This window comes from Dermacentor silvarum, unplaced genomic scaffold (assembly GCF_013339745.2).
Source record: "Dermacentor silvarum isolate Dsil-2018 unplaced genomic scaffold, BIME_Dsil_1.4 Seq556, whole genome shotgun sequence".
Taxonomy (NCBI): Eukaryota; Metazoa; Arthropoda; class Arachnida; order Ixodida; family Ixodidae; genus Dermacentor; species Dermacentor silvarum.
Window position 1 is genome coordinate 1 of NW_023606424.1, and position 18,668 is coordinate 18,668.

Below are 18,668 nucleotides of genomic sequence, written 5' to 3' on the forward strand. Positions count from 1 at the left end.
AGTCTGCAGGTTTTTTCAGTATCAAGAAAGCACGCAAAGCAATTTGTAGCGAGCTGAACATACAGCAACATATTCATTCTCTAGGCATAGGCTATCCATACCATTCGAAATAATTGTTATTTGGCTACCTCCTTCTCTTTAAAAATATAATAAGCTTTTTCCTGTTTATATATTTAAATACATTGCGTCTGTGCATGGTGTTCATAGTGGAAATTATGTTGAAGGGAAAAAATAAGGATGAGGTAGCCACCGCTGGCACTTCTAATGTGCTTGTCCTCCTATTCTCAGGATTCGCAGAAATAAAGCGAAAGTAGGAATTAAAAGCCGCGTTTTAAGTGAAAAGATTAAAGAAAAAGCATGCTGACCCCAAACTTATATCTGACACTCTAATAACCTTGCAGATGCGGTGCATAGCTCGAAAGAATACTACTTGAACACGTCACTCGCAAACTTCATAAAAAATGATCCAAAGAAACTTTGGAACTATATCAGCGAAAAAAAGAAACCCATATCACAAGTTTTTTTCGATGGTTCAATGGTATCTGATCAGACCGCCATTGCTCAACACTTGAATACCTATTTCGATAGTGTATTTTCTGCCCCTAGTGCTTCTCTGCCCACCAAAATGGTGGACCATGCTGTTAACTTCATTTCTTATCCTGGTGTCGTTGCTATGTTGCTTAACTGGAAGACTAAAACTTCTTGCGGGCCCGACAATATCCCTAACATATTTCTTTGTCGCTTTGCCGAGTCTGTTGCAAATTACTTAGTTATTATTTTTCGTGTCTCTTTGTTAGCAGCGGAATTACCAGATGACTGGAAGTCAGCCCGTGTTGTGCCGATATTCAAGAAAGACGACCGTCTATTATTGCAAAATTATCGCCTGATCTCCTTATCATCATCGTGTTGTAAACTTATCGAACACATAATAGCCCACAAATAAGCTAATTCCTAGAAGAACACTCAGTTTTAACAAATAATCAACATGGATTTTAAAAGAATTTTCTACTACAACACAATTGGTTAGTATAGTCCACACCTTTGCAGCTTGTCTTGACACTAACAGTCATATTGATGTAATATTTCTAGATTATACTAAAGCATTCGACATTGTTCCCCCGCGATAAACTATTTATAAAGCTTCGGTTAATTCGCATACCAGAATTGTTTATTTCCTGGATTTTAGCATATCTGACTAACCATAATCAATACGTTCAGCTGGGAGAACAACACTCTGGCTGCCTTCCGGTAACTTCTGGCGTTCCGCAGCGGAGTGTACTCGGCCCCCAACTTTTTTTGCTCTACATCAATGATATTGTCAATGTGGTTAACACCCCAGTGCAAATTCGTCTATTTGCTGACGATTGTGTTTTGTTTAGAGAAGTTTCCTGCCTTAGTAACCAATGTGACCTTAACACTAACTTAGGCAATATGTTAAAATGGTGTGAGCAATGGGGAATGCTTCTTAATGCAACTACTAGTAGGAAGGAAATGCACACTGAATTAAAGCAATATTGAACCATGCTTGGAAAGTGCATCACTTGTTGCCGCAAACATCCTCCACACTTTGAACACCCCAGTGTTCAACTTCTCAGCCATTTCATGTCTGTCATACCCAGATCTGAATTTAATGCGGTTCTAATTGTTCTATGTTCTGCATTGTAATTAACTGTCATACATAGCATATGGTGACTAGAAATAACAAACCGCTCAAACAGCTAAGGAATTGTTGCCTATAATTTAGTTACTAAACTAACAATGTTATACAATAGCTTATATTGTGTTTACTGTAGACTTCATTGTCTTCACTGGAGGTTATAAATGTCTTTGTGCACATTATGCAAATTGAATTTTGTTACCAAACCTCAGTCACCCTTTGTGTGCTGAGTTTCATCTAAATATTTTAATTCTGTAGAGTTTTCTTGTTTGCTGTAGTGTTCAGTGTCTGTGTCATCCTTACTAGAGCATGCACATCCTTTTTTATTTTATTTGCCATGCGATGTGCAGTTCGGTTGAATTTCTTGCAGAAGAGCAGCATCTGCTACCTGGCCTTTCCGGATTCCAATTCCGGTTGCATGGGGGACACCCAGTTTCACTTCCGCATCAGGCAGTGTGCACTGCCCCAGAGGCCACTGTGCCCTGCCCTGGTGGCGTACAATGCCACAGTCGCACCTGCTCTGCAGGCTGATCCTGCCTATTTCCACGGATTTGTGTACTTTCGTCAGGTCAAGGACCCCAACGTGCGTAGGGGATATTTTCAGAAGGCAAGCCATGTCCCTGTGTCTGCATGGCATGCTTTGTTTCACCAACAGTGCAGCCAAAAGCTGTGGTCAGGCCAAACAAAAGCTCTGTAAGCTGGATGGGCTGATGCATGGCTAAGACACAGCAAATGGACTCTCTATGCATCAACCAGGAAAGGAACACTATTAAGGAAGTGCGGCATTCCAAGTGATAAAAGCTGGGTTCCTGCACATCACCAGGCTGTATAGAAACAAGTAAAACAGAGTGCAGCAGACAATAAAGCCAAGGAAAGCATAGGGGAAATGAACTGTTTTTACATTTAAATGCAGAATTAATAAAGAAAATGGAAATTAAAGTGGAAGACAGCTTTGCTGCAAGTGGGAGCCAAACCCACAACATCTGCATGATGCATGCAGATTTGTTGAGATTTGGTGGCATATGTGGCCCTCCATCCACTTTCTTGGGTATTTGTGTATGTTGTGGGCTAAGCCTAGCCCCGGGATTGTTGTTAAGCAGTGCAACTCGTGGCCACGGTGCCAGATGTGGAACACACTTTCACCAGTTTCACATGGTTGCTGAGTATAAAAAATAAACCCCTTTGTGGTTCTCCTTGCTCATTGTATAACTAGTGTATCTGCTATAGTATAATGCCACTGTAAATGTAGACATGCAAATGCTGGCTACCACGGCTAGGTTTAGCACAGGTAGACCAAGAAATTGGAGGGGGTTGCTGCTATACCTCATTTGGTAGAGCATTATATGCATCATCTGCAGGTTGTGGGTTCGGTTCCCATTGGTGACAAGTTGTCTTCCGCTTTCATTTCTCGTTTCCTCATTCATTTTAATCTCACGAAGATCAGAGGAAGTGGCCGCAGACCGCTGAAACATGTACCATTCTGTCTGGTCCTGTGTTCACAAGCCACACAATGACTGTGTCTTGCTCAAAGATGGATGCACGCCACATAGGCCATTCTTTCCTCTTTCACTCTGTGCTCCTCCGCATTCCGCTATGGAGAATTGGCTGTCACTTCCTTTTTTGGGAGGGTAGAGGGGGGGGGGGGATTCGACACAGGACATATCCTCTGTTAGTTGTTGTTGAACTGAGCGGTCATGGTGCATACCCACAGTCAGGAATTGGCCATGAATCGGGTGGTTAAATGGAATGGACAAGAACAAAGGGAAATAAATAACTCGGAATTTGACATTTTGAAATGTAAATTCTTGGGTGCAGAAAAAAAGGAAAGAAACACAAAATGACAAATTAGAATGGGCAGCGCCTTCTCATCTTCTCTCCCCTGTTATTTCGTCATGTAAGGCTTTCAACAAGGCAATCACAGTGCCACTTCGACTACTGCACCAACCCACACATCAGCGTTACGACAAGACATCACCCCCAATTTTCATGATGTACAGAGATGACATATCGGTGAATCCTATGCCAAAAAATTTGGTACACTTTTTGAATTTGTTAAATTAAAAGATGTCATAATTCCTGATTTGTTGCACATTTAAGGAATTGAGGCATCATACCTTCATTAGAGTCGGCAGATCTTTAAGGGGCAAGAAAAGCTAGACACAAATTTGGTGCTGGTTCTCCTCTAATTGGGTGTTTGCTTCATATTGATAGCAAACTATCAAGCCCTTCGGTTACCAGCTGTCTTTGCTAGAGAGAATAAAGCTCACTCTTACAGTCTGGTGTTCTCTCCCTCCCTCTTTATTCAGCGTCGGAGCTATAAGTGAACAGTGAATTCAAGTTTAAAAAGTTCCACTTTAAAATCAGGGCATTGTTCATAACATTGTTATTAAATAATGGCTATTGATAACAAACTATCAAGCCCCTTGGTTACCCAGCTGTCTTTGCTAGAGAGAATAAAGTTCACTCTTACAGTCTGGTGTTCTCTCCCTCCCTCTTTATTCAGTGTCGGAGCTGTAGGTGAACAGTGAATTGTGAATTCAAGTTTAAAAACTTCCGCTTTAAGATCAGGGCATTGTTCATAACATTGTTATTAAATAATGGCTATTGATAACAAACTATCAAGCCCCTTGGTTACCCAGCTGTCTTTGCTAGAGAGAATAAAGTTCACTCTTACAGTCTGGTGTTCTCTCCCTCCCTCTTTATTCAGTGTCGGAGCTGTAGGTGAACAGTGAATTGTGAATTCAAGTTTAAAAACTTCCGCTTTAAGATCAGGGCATTGTTCATAACATTGTTATTAAATAATGGCTATTGATAACAAACTATCAAGCCCCTTGGTTACCCAGCTGTCTTTGCTAGAGAGAATAAAGTTCACTCTTACAGTCTGGTGTTCTCTCCCTCCCTCTTTATTCAGTGTCGGAGCTGTAGGTGAACAGTGAATTGTGAATTCAAGTTTAAAAACTTCCGCTTTAAGATCAGGGCATTGTTCATAACATTGTTATTAAATAATGGCTATTGATAACAAACTATCAAGCCCCTTGGTTACCCAGCTGTCTTTGCTAGAGAGAATAAAGTTCACTCTTACAGTCTGGTGTTCTCTCCCTCCCTCTTTATTCAGTGTCGGAGCTGTAGGTGAACAGTGAATTGTGAATTCAAGTTTAAAAACTTCCGCTTTAAGATCAGGGCATTGTTCATAACATTGTTATTAAAGAATGGCTATTGATAACAAACTATCAAGCCCCTCGGTTACCCAGCTGTCTTTGCTAGAGAGAATAAAGTTCACTCTTACAGTCTGGTGTTCTCTCCCTCCCTCTTTATTCAGTGTCGGAGCTGTAGGTGAACAGTGAATTGTGAATTCAAGTTTAAAAACTTCCGCTTTAAGATCAGGGCATTGTTCATAACATTGTTATTAAATAATGGCTATTGATAACAAACTATCAAGCCCCTTGGTTACCCAGCTGTCTTTGCTAGAGAGAATAAAGTTCACTCTTACAGTCTGGTGTTCTCTCCCTCCCTCTTTATTCAGTGTCGGAGCTGTAGGTGAACAGTGAATTGTGAATTCAAGTTTAAAAACTTCCGCTTTAAGATCAGGGCATTGTTCATAACATTGTTATTAAAGAATGGCTATTGATAACAAACTATCAAGCCCCTCGGTTACCCAGCTGTCTTTGCTAGAGAGAATAAAGCTCACTCTTACAGTCTGGTGTTCTCTCCCTCCCTCTTTATTCATTGTCGGAGCTGTTTGTGCTGTATTTAAAAAGCATTTTTGTAAATATAGGTACATACAAAAGCACGCACTCTGACCCTAGTTTTGAGTGGGCTGTTGTTTCTGCTGCTGTGCTTCTAATCTGAAAGCAGAAGTGGCAAGATTTGTTACTGACAGACAGGGATGCGAGTTTCTTCCTGTAGGCAAATTACCGATTGCTGTATGAGAACAAAGCAGTCATTCATAATTTTTGCCAAACTAACCAGTAAAATAAAATACCTTATTAAAATAAAACAGACAACGAAATACGGCATTTGTGTAGAATGTGCACACTAACGAACCAGCGCTATGTGCAAATATGTATTTCACAAGCAAAAAGAAGTTCTTGTGTGCAGATATGGTCACATAGCACAGACTTTGCAAGCAACTTCCAAAAAATAAATTCATATTGGACAAAGCTTTCTTCCAAATTGTATGCAGTGTCTGTTCCAGAAATAATGTTCAACTTTCAAGCACCCTGTGAATCTTTTTCGAGCAGAAAATTGTGGTTGCATGACAGTGTCTGGTGCCAATATGAGGCCTAAAATTAAGCAGACCGTGCCCAAAATTGGTTGCTTTTTACTTCATTTCATCAGCCTTTGCTGATGGCCATGTCTTGTCACACAATTCATACTGCAAAGGCTCACAGAAAAGAGGTTTCCAAAAATGGTTCCCGCAGTATCCAAAGCCTGTTGCTTGAGCTATGAATGCACTTTAAAAATGGTGGTCATGAGAGCTTCCAATTTTTCCAAGGCATCAAAAGCCCAAGTAAGAATGTGTATTCTTGCTTTTTTTACCATGCAGATATGGCAAAAGTTTTGCTGGTACATTCTTGAATAATTGAGGAACCTGGAAATGCAAGCAATTCGAAATGAATTTTTTGTCAAGACATTTCGATTCCCTGCACTGTGTCCCCCTCTTGACAGGAAGAGTAAAGAGGCATTGTGGATTAGGGAGCGAATGCAAGTAGGTGACAGTCTAGTTGAGATAAAAAGGCAGCAAATGAGCTGAGAAGGTAATGTAACATGCAGAGCAGATAACCAGGGGCCTGTTACAGTAGCCTAAGAAGGGGTCGATAAGGGTAGCTATATGGGCTTGTTGGTAGGTGGTCTTCTAAATTGTTGTAGTGCAGGCAGAATGACATGGACTAGTGAGACAACGTCCTACAGTGCTGTTTTCTAACAACATGTTTATTTGCAGTTTTCACAGCCATACTTAAACCACTCAAAAACGTCATAAGACATGTGTACTAGAGCACTGCACGGGCCGATTTTTTCAGCCCGAGCCCGGCCCTGGCCCGTTTTTACGTTGGGCGGCCCGCCTGAGCCCGATCAAACTTTTATGGCGAGACCCGGGCCTGGCCCGGGCCCGGAAATAATCTACGTTACCCGCCTGGCCCGGCCCGCCACCCCTTTACCTTAGGCCTGAGCCCGGCTCGAAACTGGCCCGAACCCGGCCCGAGACCGAAAAATACATGTTTTTCAGAGTTGAGACGCCCGAGAATAACTCGCTGCACGTTACATGCACACCACCAGAAAGCCCGAGCCCGGCCCGGGCCCGGCCCGAGCCCGTGAAAAAGCTGCTCTACCCGGCCCGGCCCGTGGGCCGGGCCGGGCCCGGGCTTTCGGGTAAGCCCGAGCCCGTGCAGTGCTCTAATGTGTACTACATTGCTAGATGAGCACAAGCAAAACCATAGGCAAGCACTTTTGAGGCCACACTAATTATTATGACGCACTGGGTGAGGTGGTATAATGATGTTAGAAAATTTGCATGAATAGAAGTGATTGCTGCAGTGGACATAGGAGATGTGGTCTGCATGCTGTATTTCACAGAATGCCTCCTTTTCTCCTTGTGCAGTCCCTTGTGGTGCTCACACGGCTGCCACTGGTTGGTCTCTTCAGCCGCGTGCTCTCCCTCATAGCTCAGGAATACTTTCGCACGAGTCTGCCTAGCCTCGAGGCAGGTGTGTATAATCCTCTTTCATCTTTGCAGAGCCCACTTATGTCAGGCAGTGGGAACACCTGTGTCTTGAAAGGAGGGCATCTTACTCTGATGATATTGCCACATCCTATATTGTCGCCGCGGGTATGTGCCCGGCCATGGAAACGACACTGAGTCCGTGTGCATCGCCTGCCGTATTGGTGAAAAAGAAGGACGGTAGTCTGCGCTTCTGTGTCGACTATCGAAAACTCAACCAGATCACAAGGAAAGACGTTTATCTGCTACCGCGTATCGATGATTCACTAGACTGGCTACGAAACGCACGTTACTTTTCGTCAATGGACTTGAAAAGTGGCTACTGGCAAATCGAAGTTGATGAGAGAGACCATGAAAAGATCGCTTTTGTGACACCCGCTGTACTTTATGAATTTCAGGTGCTTCCCTTCGGTTTGTGTTCCGCGCCAGCAACGTTTCAACGACTAATGGACATGGTACTCTCAGGCCTCAAATGGCAACCCTGCCTAGTGTACCTCGACAACGTGATTGTTTTCTCCGCCACGTTCGACGAACCTTTACGGTGACTGAAGACGGTCTTTGGAGGCAATACGCTCAGCAGGCCTAACTTTGAAAACGGAAAAGTGCCATTTTGGTTTTGAGGAACTTCAATTCCTCGGTCACGTGGTTAGTCATGAAGGTGTTCGACCTGACCCTTATAAAATCGCTGCCGTCGCTAATTTCCCGACGCCATCTGATAAAAAGGCCGTGCGACGTTTTCTGGGCCTTTGCGCCTACTACCGGTGGTTTATTGCGGACTTTTTACGCAATAAATTAACACATCTCACCCGCGAAGATCTCCCCTTCGTGTGGGGCGAAGAGCAGCAACGGGCATTTCACAAGCTACGGCAACGCCTGCTGTGCTCGCACACTTTGACTAAGACGCCCCGGCGATTCTTCATACCGATGCTAGCAATGTCGGCCTTGGCGCAGTGCTTCTTCAGTGGCAGGACGGCACCGAAAGAGTGCTTGCTTACGCCAGCAGGACCCTATCCAGAACAAAGACTAACTACTCCACTACAGAAAAAGAATGCCTTGCGGTAGTCTGGGCCATCCTGAAATTTCGCCCATATCTATACGGTCGTTGTTTCACCGTCAGTGATCACCATGCTCTTTGCTGGCTGACTAATTTAAAAGATCCAGCTGGTCGGCTAGCACGCTGGAGCCTTCGGCTCCAGGAGTTTGACTTCACTGTTGTCTACAAATCGGGGAAGCGGCACGCCGACGCTTTCTAGGCATGGTAGACGCTGTTGCCGTTTCACGCCTGCAATGCGAGGACGCAGAACTGGTTCCTCTTATTGATTACTTAGAGGGAAGAACAAGCTGCGGGCCGAGGTTATTCGCCAGAGCGCTGCCTTCATTTTGCTTGTGTCACGACGTTCTCTATAAAAAGAACTTTTCACCGAGTGGCAGCAGCTACCTAGTTGTTCCCGCATCTCTACGGAACGAAGTCTTACACGCCTGTCACAATGAGCCGACCGCTGGTCACTTGGGCTTCTCCCACACATTATCAAGAATTAGGCTAAATTACTACTGGCCGAGACTTGCGCCGGTCGTGAAACGTTATGTCCAGACATGCCTGGATTGCCAGCGCCGCAACACCCCACCCATCAAGCCTGCTGGACTGCTGCATTCTGTTCAGATACCGCAAGCGCTGTTCGCGCAAGTTGGCATGGACCTTTTAGGTCCATTTCCAGTGTCTTCTGCCAGCAATAGATGGATAATCGTCGTCACAGATTATCTTACCCAATATGCCGAAACAAGTGCTCTCCAGCGGGAACAGCAGCCTAAGCAGCACGATTTTTCATCGAAGCCATGCCTAAGGCATGGCGCTCCCGCACTGGTCATTACCGACAGAGGTTCTGCTTTCACGGCCGTGCTTCTGGATACCATGTTGCGATTAAGTGGTACCACTCACCGAAAGACAACCGCTTATCACCCCCAAACCAATGGGCTCACAGAATGTTTGAATAAGACTCTGGCAGACATGCTGAGTATGTACATCGACGTCGACCACAAGAACTGGGACGAGATTTTACCATATGTTACATTTGCTTACAACACGGCTCGCTAGGAGACAACACGCATGACACCTTTCAGCCTCGTCTACGGCCGGGTAGTAACAACACTGTTGGACGCGATGCTGCCACTCGTGTGTGGTGATCACGAGACTGATGCCGTGGAGTTTACGCAACGCGCCGAGGAAGCAAGGCAGCTTGCGCATCCAAGGGCAACAGAACTACGATGCCAGACACTACAATCTTCGACACAGACCCGTCACTTACAACGTCGGCGACCAGGTGTGGGTTTGGACTCCTATTCATTGGCGAGGGCTATCTGAGAAGCTCCTGTGAAGATACTTCAGGCCGTACATAGTTCTACGCCGCATCAGTGACGTGAGTTATGAAGTTGTGCCCGACAGTCCTTGCTGCTCCAAACGCTGGCAGCATCTGCCCGAGGTTGTGCACGTGCTTCGTATGAAGCCATACTTTTCATCATGACATCAATTTTGCACCATCACTGCACTTTCTTGGGCGCCTGGCGCATCGATGCTTCTTCCAAAGGAGGGGCACATGCCACATCCTATATCGTCGCTGCGGGTATGTGCCCGGCCATGGAAACGACGCTGAAGTAGCGCGCGGGTAGTAAAACAGAGACGACGTTGCGTTGGCTGTTCATATAAAGTGCTTATATACGTGCTGTACGCCGGCTTCCACATTTCCTACGATGTCGTGACAATATATACAGTGTAGACCGCTTATAACGTAAGTCGCTGTAGTCGCGAATATCTGCACTCTAAGCGGTACCGTACTATAACCAAAACAACGATTGGCAAGCCCTGCACGTATGCGAAACATGTAGACCAAGCATGTAGACACGCTTTGTACTATCTCGCACACATCGCGATTACGTTTTCGCCAGTGAGTTGGCGAAAACATAATCTTGATGTAGCCGGTGCTCTTCAAGCTCGACAGCTTTGCACCGAGTCAAAACGAAACAACTGTTTGCTGCAACCGCTGCGGAAGAAACTGTGACCGCTATCGACGCAATTATGAACGGCGACTTTGCGGTGCTGAAGGCATGTGCCCGACGCACGCACCGAGTCTGGACGAATGAACTACCATTCGTGGCAACAACTGCAGTTGAACCCGCGGTCGCTATCTATGCGATCATTGATGGCGACTACGCAGTTTTCTAGGCACGCGGCCGACGCGCGTACCGAGTAAAAACGAAACTACTGTTCGCCGCAACCGCTGCGGATAAAACCGCGGCCGCTATCGACGCGATCGTGGATGACGACTACGCAGTTACGAAAGCCTGCGGCCATCGCGGTGTTATACGCGGCGGTAAACGCACGAATTCCGGCTTTAAAGACATAAATAGGCTCGAAGCGTTCTGGCGTTGCTGTCATTCACGTACGATTTCAACTGATGGCTGTGGCGATGCGGACTCCACCACTTCGTTTCGGTTGGACACTAGCGCCGTTCTTACTCTTTTGCGTCGCACATTTGCGGCGCTCCTCGCTCACCGAGCTCAGAAAGTAGTCCGGATTAACCGATGTGCGGCAAAATAAGTCTGAATTAACGACAGTTTGATTGCATTGAATAATGCATACGCCGGCCGGCAGCACACATCTTGTTGAGAAGCGTGCTCGCTGCCGCCTTTGTCGGCGAGATTTTCCCGCGGCAGCCGCATTATAACTGGTATTTCGTCTCACGCAGCTGCACTGTACGCGGTATGCGTATACATGGAGTTCTATGGGAGGGTAAACAGGAGTCAGAAAAGGCCGCGTTGTAGCCAGTTCCACACTATAAACAGTTACGTTATACGTGTTCTATACTGTAACTTGCATGCACTGAATGGCAGTGCACGTGCATATCTTGTACGTTTTGAGCGACCATCAGATTTTTTATGGCATTCCACTGTTGCAATGGTACATCGGGCCATACTCTTGACGGCTGCACTTTTGGCGTACTGCGATGCTGCTGCTAGTTGGTCTCCAGACAACGATAGTGTGCTTAATGCATGAAAAATCATAGTTCGGACAGAAGCACATAATGTGTCATTGGGTCTCAGTGTCTTATAGCATCTGTCTGCTGCTGTTGGTTTAGCCTCATTGTGCATAAACAATTTCAGTGCCACTAGTATTTGATGTCAGTGAAGCAATGCTTCTTACAGCACTGCAGCAGCTCTACACATTTACGTTTGTTCTTTGTGTTGTGCTGCATTGAGATTTTGCTTTCATGAGTCACTGTTGTTTTGCTTCCAGCCAGAAATAAGCTATGACCATGAGGGCTCTAGTATTACTCTATCAGCATAGTTTCTTCCTATATCAAAAGCCTTCAATGATGAGGGACTTGAAATTCCACCCAAAACAATCTTTCGCATCAGCACACATACATGCATGATGTTTGGGTCAGCCTGTTTGTGTCCCCCACACCACAGCCCTGCGGAACCTGGAGAGCTGGCCTGCCCCCATGCCAGGCTGTGCCCTCAGCCTGCCGCTGCATGGAGTGTCCCTGGAGGCTCGAATTCCGCCCCTGCAAGGTTTGGGCCGCACGCTAGGCCCGCCTTCGGTCCAGCCAGGTCTGGACCCAGTGCCCTCCGTGCACGAGGTGGACCTGTTTCGGTGCGCCTTGCTTGCTCCCTGTGCTGTGTTCTGCTGACTGGTGTACTTATGCCTATAAGCTTTAATGACTTCCACTGGCTCGCTAGTACAGAAACCTTGCCTAAAGCCCTCATGTTCCAACCTGTTCTGTGTGAGGGTCCATTTTGCATTGATCACGCACCTTTCAGGCGCGAGAAACTGCAGTTCACAAGAATGCTACTTGAAAGAACCACTCTCTATCAGTAGTGACTACAGGTGGCTGGTCTCCCCATTGTTTGCCCTGTGGAGAATGTTTTGTGGAGAATATTTTGGCTTGAGCATATTATTTATTGAAAGGAGTGCCACATGTTGGAATAAATTTTGCAGCTGAAGCTTCCCACTTGCTTCACGTTGTTTGGATGGCCAGCACAGCTTAGCCAACATTGTTTTGAGATTCCTAAACACTTGCCATCCTAGGTTCTAGTGGCTACCATGGCAAGCGTGGTCTTTTGAACAATTAAATTGAACTTTTGTGCTGGCTTTTGCCTGTTTTATTTATTCTAGCTGTTCTAGCTCTAACACACTGTAGTTAATAATCATGTGCCATGATTTAGTGGCTTTATTAACCCTTTGACGGTCGAATTTTTTGCCAAATGCTACCCCCAGGGTCGATTTTCTTATTGCTGATTTAAATTCTTCAAAAGAACCTATTTCGGAAAAATATGGTCGTAATTTTTAAAGTGTCAGTAAGTGAGGAAAAAATTGTTTGTGTTGTAAATACACAATGTTTATTCATGAATAACAAGATAAGCGCACTGAAAAATGGTTGTGTGCACGTCCGGAAACCGAAACAAGAGAGAAGCCTTCGTCGTATCGCCAACAAGGTGCGATAGAGCTTTTATGGTCTATAAAAAAGGAAGCGCAAAAACGGCAGCATCGTTTGTGTATATACGCGCCTGCCTGGGAACAGGTGTAATCGCGCCGCGGTGGGCGATAAGCGATCGAGTAACAAGCGGTTACCCTTTGAGAGATTTGAAACCAGATAGCCATCAGTTTAGTGTGTGCAACAAGCGGGATCCGGCGCAGGAGAAAACCGTAACTTGTCGCCGGTGCCGCGGTGCGCGCACGCCCGGATGGACAAGCAATAGCCGACGCGCCGTTGTCATAAAAAAAAAAAAAAAGGAGAGGCATTGGCGCAAGTAAAAAATTCCACGTGTTCCCGTCAAGTGGCAGCACATGCCAAGCGAAAGAAATGATTGAAGAGGTGTGCTTTTAAATGTACAAGCGATAACGTACATGTATGCCATTGACCATTTTGAGGGTGTTCGCAGAGGCCGTACATGTACGGTATTGACCCTGAAAGGGTTAAAGGACCCCTAAACCACTCTGAGTGTTCAAATGTGTTCCGAACTGGCTGCTGCATACTAGTTTACAATGAGATACAGTCGTAAAACATTTAGAAATGATGCCGTAATAGCACAGTTTCAGGTGTTTGATGAACGCCTATGTTGCCACAACACTTTCTCCCTCATCTTCGTACCCTCCCCAATGGCGGTCTCTCCTCCTCGTTACATACTCTCGCCAACTACATGCAGTGTAGCAAAAGCTATGGGTCAGGTCAACACACTCTAAGAAAGACTCCTGCATTGTCTTCCTCTAATCGCCCTTCATGCACGCCGACTGAAAAGGAACTTCGTTAAAAGTTCAGTGGCGCACAGTCGGCAAGCCCGCCCTCCTTTCTCAGAAAACACGGCAGGCTCTCTTCATCTTGGCATTGTCATCACTTGTCGGCCAACCATACGACAGCTTTCACTCAGGTGACATCACATGTAGCACCTTGCTGGCGTCACAACGTGCGAATGAGAGACTGGAAAAAACCTGCAAAGGGGCATGGAATTAAAAAAAAAATTTGTGGCTCATCCATAGCATGTGAGCTGGCACGTTCGCGAAAGGTGATCATCACAGTTTGTGGTACACGATGCACATGTTTATTTAAAATGTTTATAAAAAATGTCAGAGGTGTTTTGAGGCTGTTTGAGCATTTCGTTTACTAGAAAAATGTTTCATTTGCTAGGCATGAGAATTGAGACTTCGATTTTTGTTTGCGCAAAAATGTAGCTTTTGCTGTGTACCCTTTTTACAAAACGCCAGGCCTGTTGGAAGAGCGTGAAATTGCATTTATCCTTGTGTAGCTCTGTGCAATAGCTTAAAACTTTCATACTTGTGTATTGTTGTTTCAGCAGTGCACCATGAACGCAAGAAGTGTGGTGTCAAGAACAGTGCATTGGTAGTAAATGAAAGCTATCCAAATGCTTGCTGTAGGGGTTTTATTGAAAGTGTGATCATCAGGCAAGTTTTCTACTTGTGTGAACATTACTTCTGCAGGATGTTGTAATTTGTCATACATGTGGAACACATTCACAGACATTGTGGCTGCCAGTATCTTGTGCTTCAAAATGCTGCTGGTGATTCTGATAAGAAGGAGCATGTAGACTTCACCTTGAGGGGAATTGAACACTGTGAAAGTTGGAACTTAAAGTGTAAACAATAGCCATTCCATCTTTTGCGCTATTTGATTCCCTTCAACACGCACCAAACAGCCCTGTTCAACACGCAGACTTCACTTTCTTCAGCCTGTAGCTAGCATTGACTAAGAACCATCTGTCAGTGCAGGTGCCTGATGCCTTTGCTGTCTCATGTACAGCTTCTGTGGGAATTGGTGCTGGTGTCAGAGGTGAGTTTCATGTTCATTGACATTTTGTTACGACATCTCCCATGCGCAGACATGGTCATGTGTCAGAAGGCTAGCACCATATGCGTGTCGGTTCTAATAGAAACTGCAAAATGTGATGTTGAGATTTAGTAAGGTGTTGACCTTGGCTAGTTTATTAGGTTCCACACTGAAGACAGTACAAAAAGAGGTGTAACATAATTAATTAGCTCAAGTTGGCACATTTCTGAACCTTTCTCTGGTAAAATTCTTTTGCACTGTTTTCAGTGCAGAATCATGCTGAGATGTGTTTGTCTGTGGGCAATGTAACTACAGCACAACTGTATTCAAACGTCTGACTTGGAGTGCTAATTACATTTTGGGTGCTATCCAGTGACCTGGCCAATTCGCAGAAAGCTTCCGAGATATCCCTTTATCACTTCAGGCTTGCTTGCTCTGGACACGAAACTATAGTTTATGGAATTTTCATGCTGCTTGGCAACAAATGCTTGTGGGAAGCATGAGGAACCATTAGTGCATGGCATGCCATGTTGGGAAAAATTTCTCCCCTTTGGATGGGTGTCTTGCAGCAGCTGTGGCTGCTGCCCACCTATCCACGGTTTTACCTAGGGCCAAGGTGACTGCGGCGACAGTTTACTAAGCTGCACAGGGTGGGGCAATGTATGGGATGTTGCTCCATCTGCAGAGAATTCTTGCTGGAGCAGCAACGAGAACAGCTCAAATTACTTTTCCCTTTCTTGCATGTTTGCGGTGACATCTTCATTTTTCTGTTCTTCCCACAAGCAACTCCACTTATTGCAAGTTGTGGCTACCACGAGCTCTAGGTGGTGTTTGATGGAGGACCTAATAATTGTACTTTGTCCAATTACACTGCGTTGTCATGTTATGCATTTATTTGCCAGACCAGGGATGCAGCGAAGAGGGAGCCATTGAACCTCTTTTCCTGGCAGTGCGCATAGTGCGTATTTCTGTGGGTGAAGAGGAGCACTTGGATCGGCTAAGGAAATGCTCTCATGATGGCTACTTACACAGTCTCTGTGGCACAGCCGAGGCTGGTGCGAGCCCTCGTGGGAGAGTGTACAGTCAAACCTCGTTAATAACATACCCGCTTAATGTGTAATTGCAGTTTAAACGTAGTTGCGAAGATTCCCCCACCCAGCCCCCATTGAACCCCATGTATTGGCTGACTGCTTAAGCCGTCGTCGCTCATTGCAGACCAAACGGTTAGTGCGTACTATTTTTGTTTCTTGTCTACACGCACAGGCACAAAATCGGCGAAGTCTCATGTGCGCAGACATTCGATTCCCGAGTTGCGACACCCGGAGGATAGTCCGCCAGCGATAGTGAGCTTAAAACATGGCCACCATGACATATTTCCTGCTCATACAGCTGTTGCCGATTGCCGCGCACCAAAGCATGGCCTTCCAGATTTGCTCCCGGTAACGCGAAGAAGCCGCTGGTAGGAGGTGCAAATTCGCTCTCGCCGTCGAATTCAAGTAGTAACCGTGCCGACGCACATTTATTGCAAAGCGCATTTCTGCCGTCACCTTGGACGTCCCTTTGAGGTTCCATATAAAGTCCAAACACGGGCAACATCGTCGCTGCGCGCTGTACGCTGTATGTGTGGGTGAAAGCTGCGAGGGAGGAAGGCGAGGTGGAAGCGCGCTTCTTCTGTTGTGCGCGAGGCACGGCGGGGGAGGCGAGAAAGGGAGTTGTTTACTTCGGCGGCAGCCGCGCTGGCTCCGTATCTTGAAAGCGATCTGCAGCGCGGAAAAAATGCCGCACCCCCGCGGGCCTCATCTTCAAAGCGATCTGCAGACAAAGTGCAACTAGTGCCGTTAGCTTCCTATGCGCTATGCTTTTGACGTCTAATTTTGCGTTGAAGCGAAAGGCAACACGCTCGCTGCTGCTGCCGCACCTTCTCACTCCAGCGTTTTGAGAGGGAATTTCCCGTGGTCATCGAGCGATACGTGTTCATGTTTACCAGCGCACGTATTACACCCTGCTTATTAATTTAGTTAGTAAGCAGGGCCTCATGGATAGACTGGCTCGCGGCTTTATCGAGTTTCGAAGATGCCGTCGTCGTGATAACACTGCCACGGCCGCAAGTGAAGATTACCGATTTTTTGCTGCCTACCTGCAATAAACCTGTCTGAGTGCGTGTGTTTGAGAGCATCGTGGCGTAGTTCTTTTCGGTCGGTAAGTAGCCGCTAAAGTGGCGTTGACGGTTAACTCGTAGATCGTTTAGTGCGTACCTTAACCCGGCCAACTACGTATTAACAAGTTTTGACTGTACTTAACGATTCTGTGTGTACACCTGTTGCTCCCTGGAAAGCACCATTTTGTGCAATGTAAATTTTGTGCACCATCAAGACTTATGAGGCAGAAGAGTCGTTGGCTATGAATATCTCAACAGATGATTTTTGGTTTCCGCGCGTTAGCTTTTGCACATGTGTTTTCAAAGACAAGTGGAAGTCAACCTTATTTCCACTTGTGAGAAACAGTGCGAGCAAGGAACAGCTACAGGGATAGCTGAGAGTCTGTAGCTGGGCAGATGCTGTAATTTCTAGGATGGCATTAGGTTTAGCAAGATGGCGAGACAGCCAGAGGCCACCTTAAGAAGGGAGTTGGTGTTTACAGAGTTATTGTGTATGAAGCACATGTGAAGACTCAGCTTCAACAGCCTTCAAAATCCATTTTCAGATGAGCTCTTTGATATGACTGTTGTTATTCCTTTGTATTGCTTGTTGTTTTGTATCCGTTATATTGGCTTTTTCGTTATCTTGTAGTCTTTATTTCTATGAAAGAGATTTACAGTAGCTGCTTCCATTGCATAATGATGAGACAATGTTGTGCTAAGCTCTTTGAATTTTACATTATGTGGTGGATGATACAAAAATGCTGACTCACAGTACGTAACTACGTTATTGAATTTGGCATTAGCGTGGTACAGCCACACAGCTCGGTGTTTTTCTTGCAGCCCATAGTTGTGATGGCTTCATCGCCTGCTGTGTGCTCGGAGACTGTTCTTGCCTTAGTGGGGCTAGTGTGGCCCCGGCGGTACTGTGCTGACTACCGGCCTTTCTTCACAATCCATGACAGCGAGTTCAAGGAATACACTGCGGGTTCACACTGCCTGTGAGTAAACGCTAGCAATCGCTTCTTAACTGCCCATACCTGCTAAGGATGACTAAAATAGCCCCTAGAGGCTCCATATATACGGAGAAGAGAGCAAGCATTGGGCTGGCATATTTGTAAATACACATATGCAGTCTGACAAAAAGAAAAGCAAAACCATCAAGGAGGTTGCTGGTGTCTACTTTGCTGTGATCATCTTGCCACTTCGGTCCAAGGTGCTGCAACTCTTTATACTTGTCACAGTGGCTATGGCTATTGCTGTTGAGCGCGAGGTCGTGGATTTTATTCCTGGCCACAGTGGCCACATTTCGATGGATTGAAAAAAAAATCTCTTGTGCTAAGCTTTAAGCGCATGTTAAAAAACACCAAATGGTCAAAATCAGTCCTTTCATTGTGTCATCTTTCATCACCCCTGGTTGCATTCTAACTAATAAACCAAGTGAATGTATGAATGTTGCTTTCTATCTGAAGGTGCCCACTGATGCTGGCTTTGCTATACACTTTTTTTTTTTTGTAAATAGTATGAACTGTAGACTCGGGAAGTAAAATATTAAGTCCAATGCTCCCTTCCTGTCTTCACTCAGCCTAGTGCGTATGGTTTCTCATTTACTGATGTGACCGTCACTGTCTTGCATGATCAGCTGCATGATAATTCATATAATTCATAGGGGACATTGGACTCGAGTGGCGGTTAATTAGTCCAAACGATATGGTTTCGTAAGCCCTTTGGCTGCCCTCTGTGCATTTTGCTGACCAGACGAAGACGCTTGCAGAAGCTACAGGAGAAAGCTAATTTGCAGAAGGAAGAAACACACAT

At 45.6% G+C, this 18,668-nt stretch overlaps 1 protein-coding gene across 1 annotated transcript in view; it reads left to right on the forward strand.

The window, feature by feature from the left end:
• Positions 1-1,495: 1,495 nt before the first annotated feature.
• The window catches only part of LOC119435233 (protein DENND6B-like), a 70,019-nt gene continuing 52,846 nt past the window's right edge, over positions 1,496-18,668 (forward strand). The window contains 5 exon segments of the mRNA XM_049659763.1: positions 1,496-2,264; positions 7,257-7,362; positions 11,841-12,024; positions 14,656-14,716; positions 17,694-17,851. Coding sequence (XP_049515720.1) covers positions 1,995-2,264; positions 7,257-7,362; positions 11,841-12,024; positions 14,656-14,716; positions 17,694-17,851 — 779 coding nt within the window. The 5' untranslated portion in view covers positions 1,496-1,994.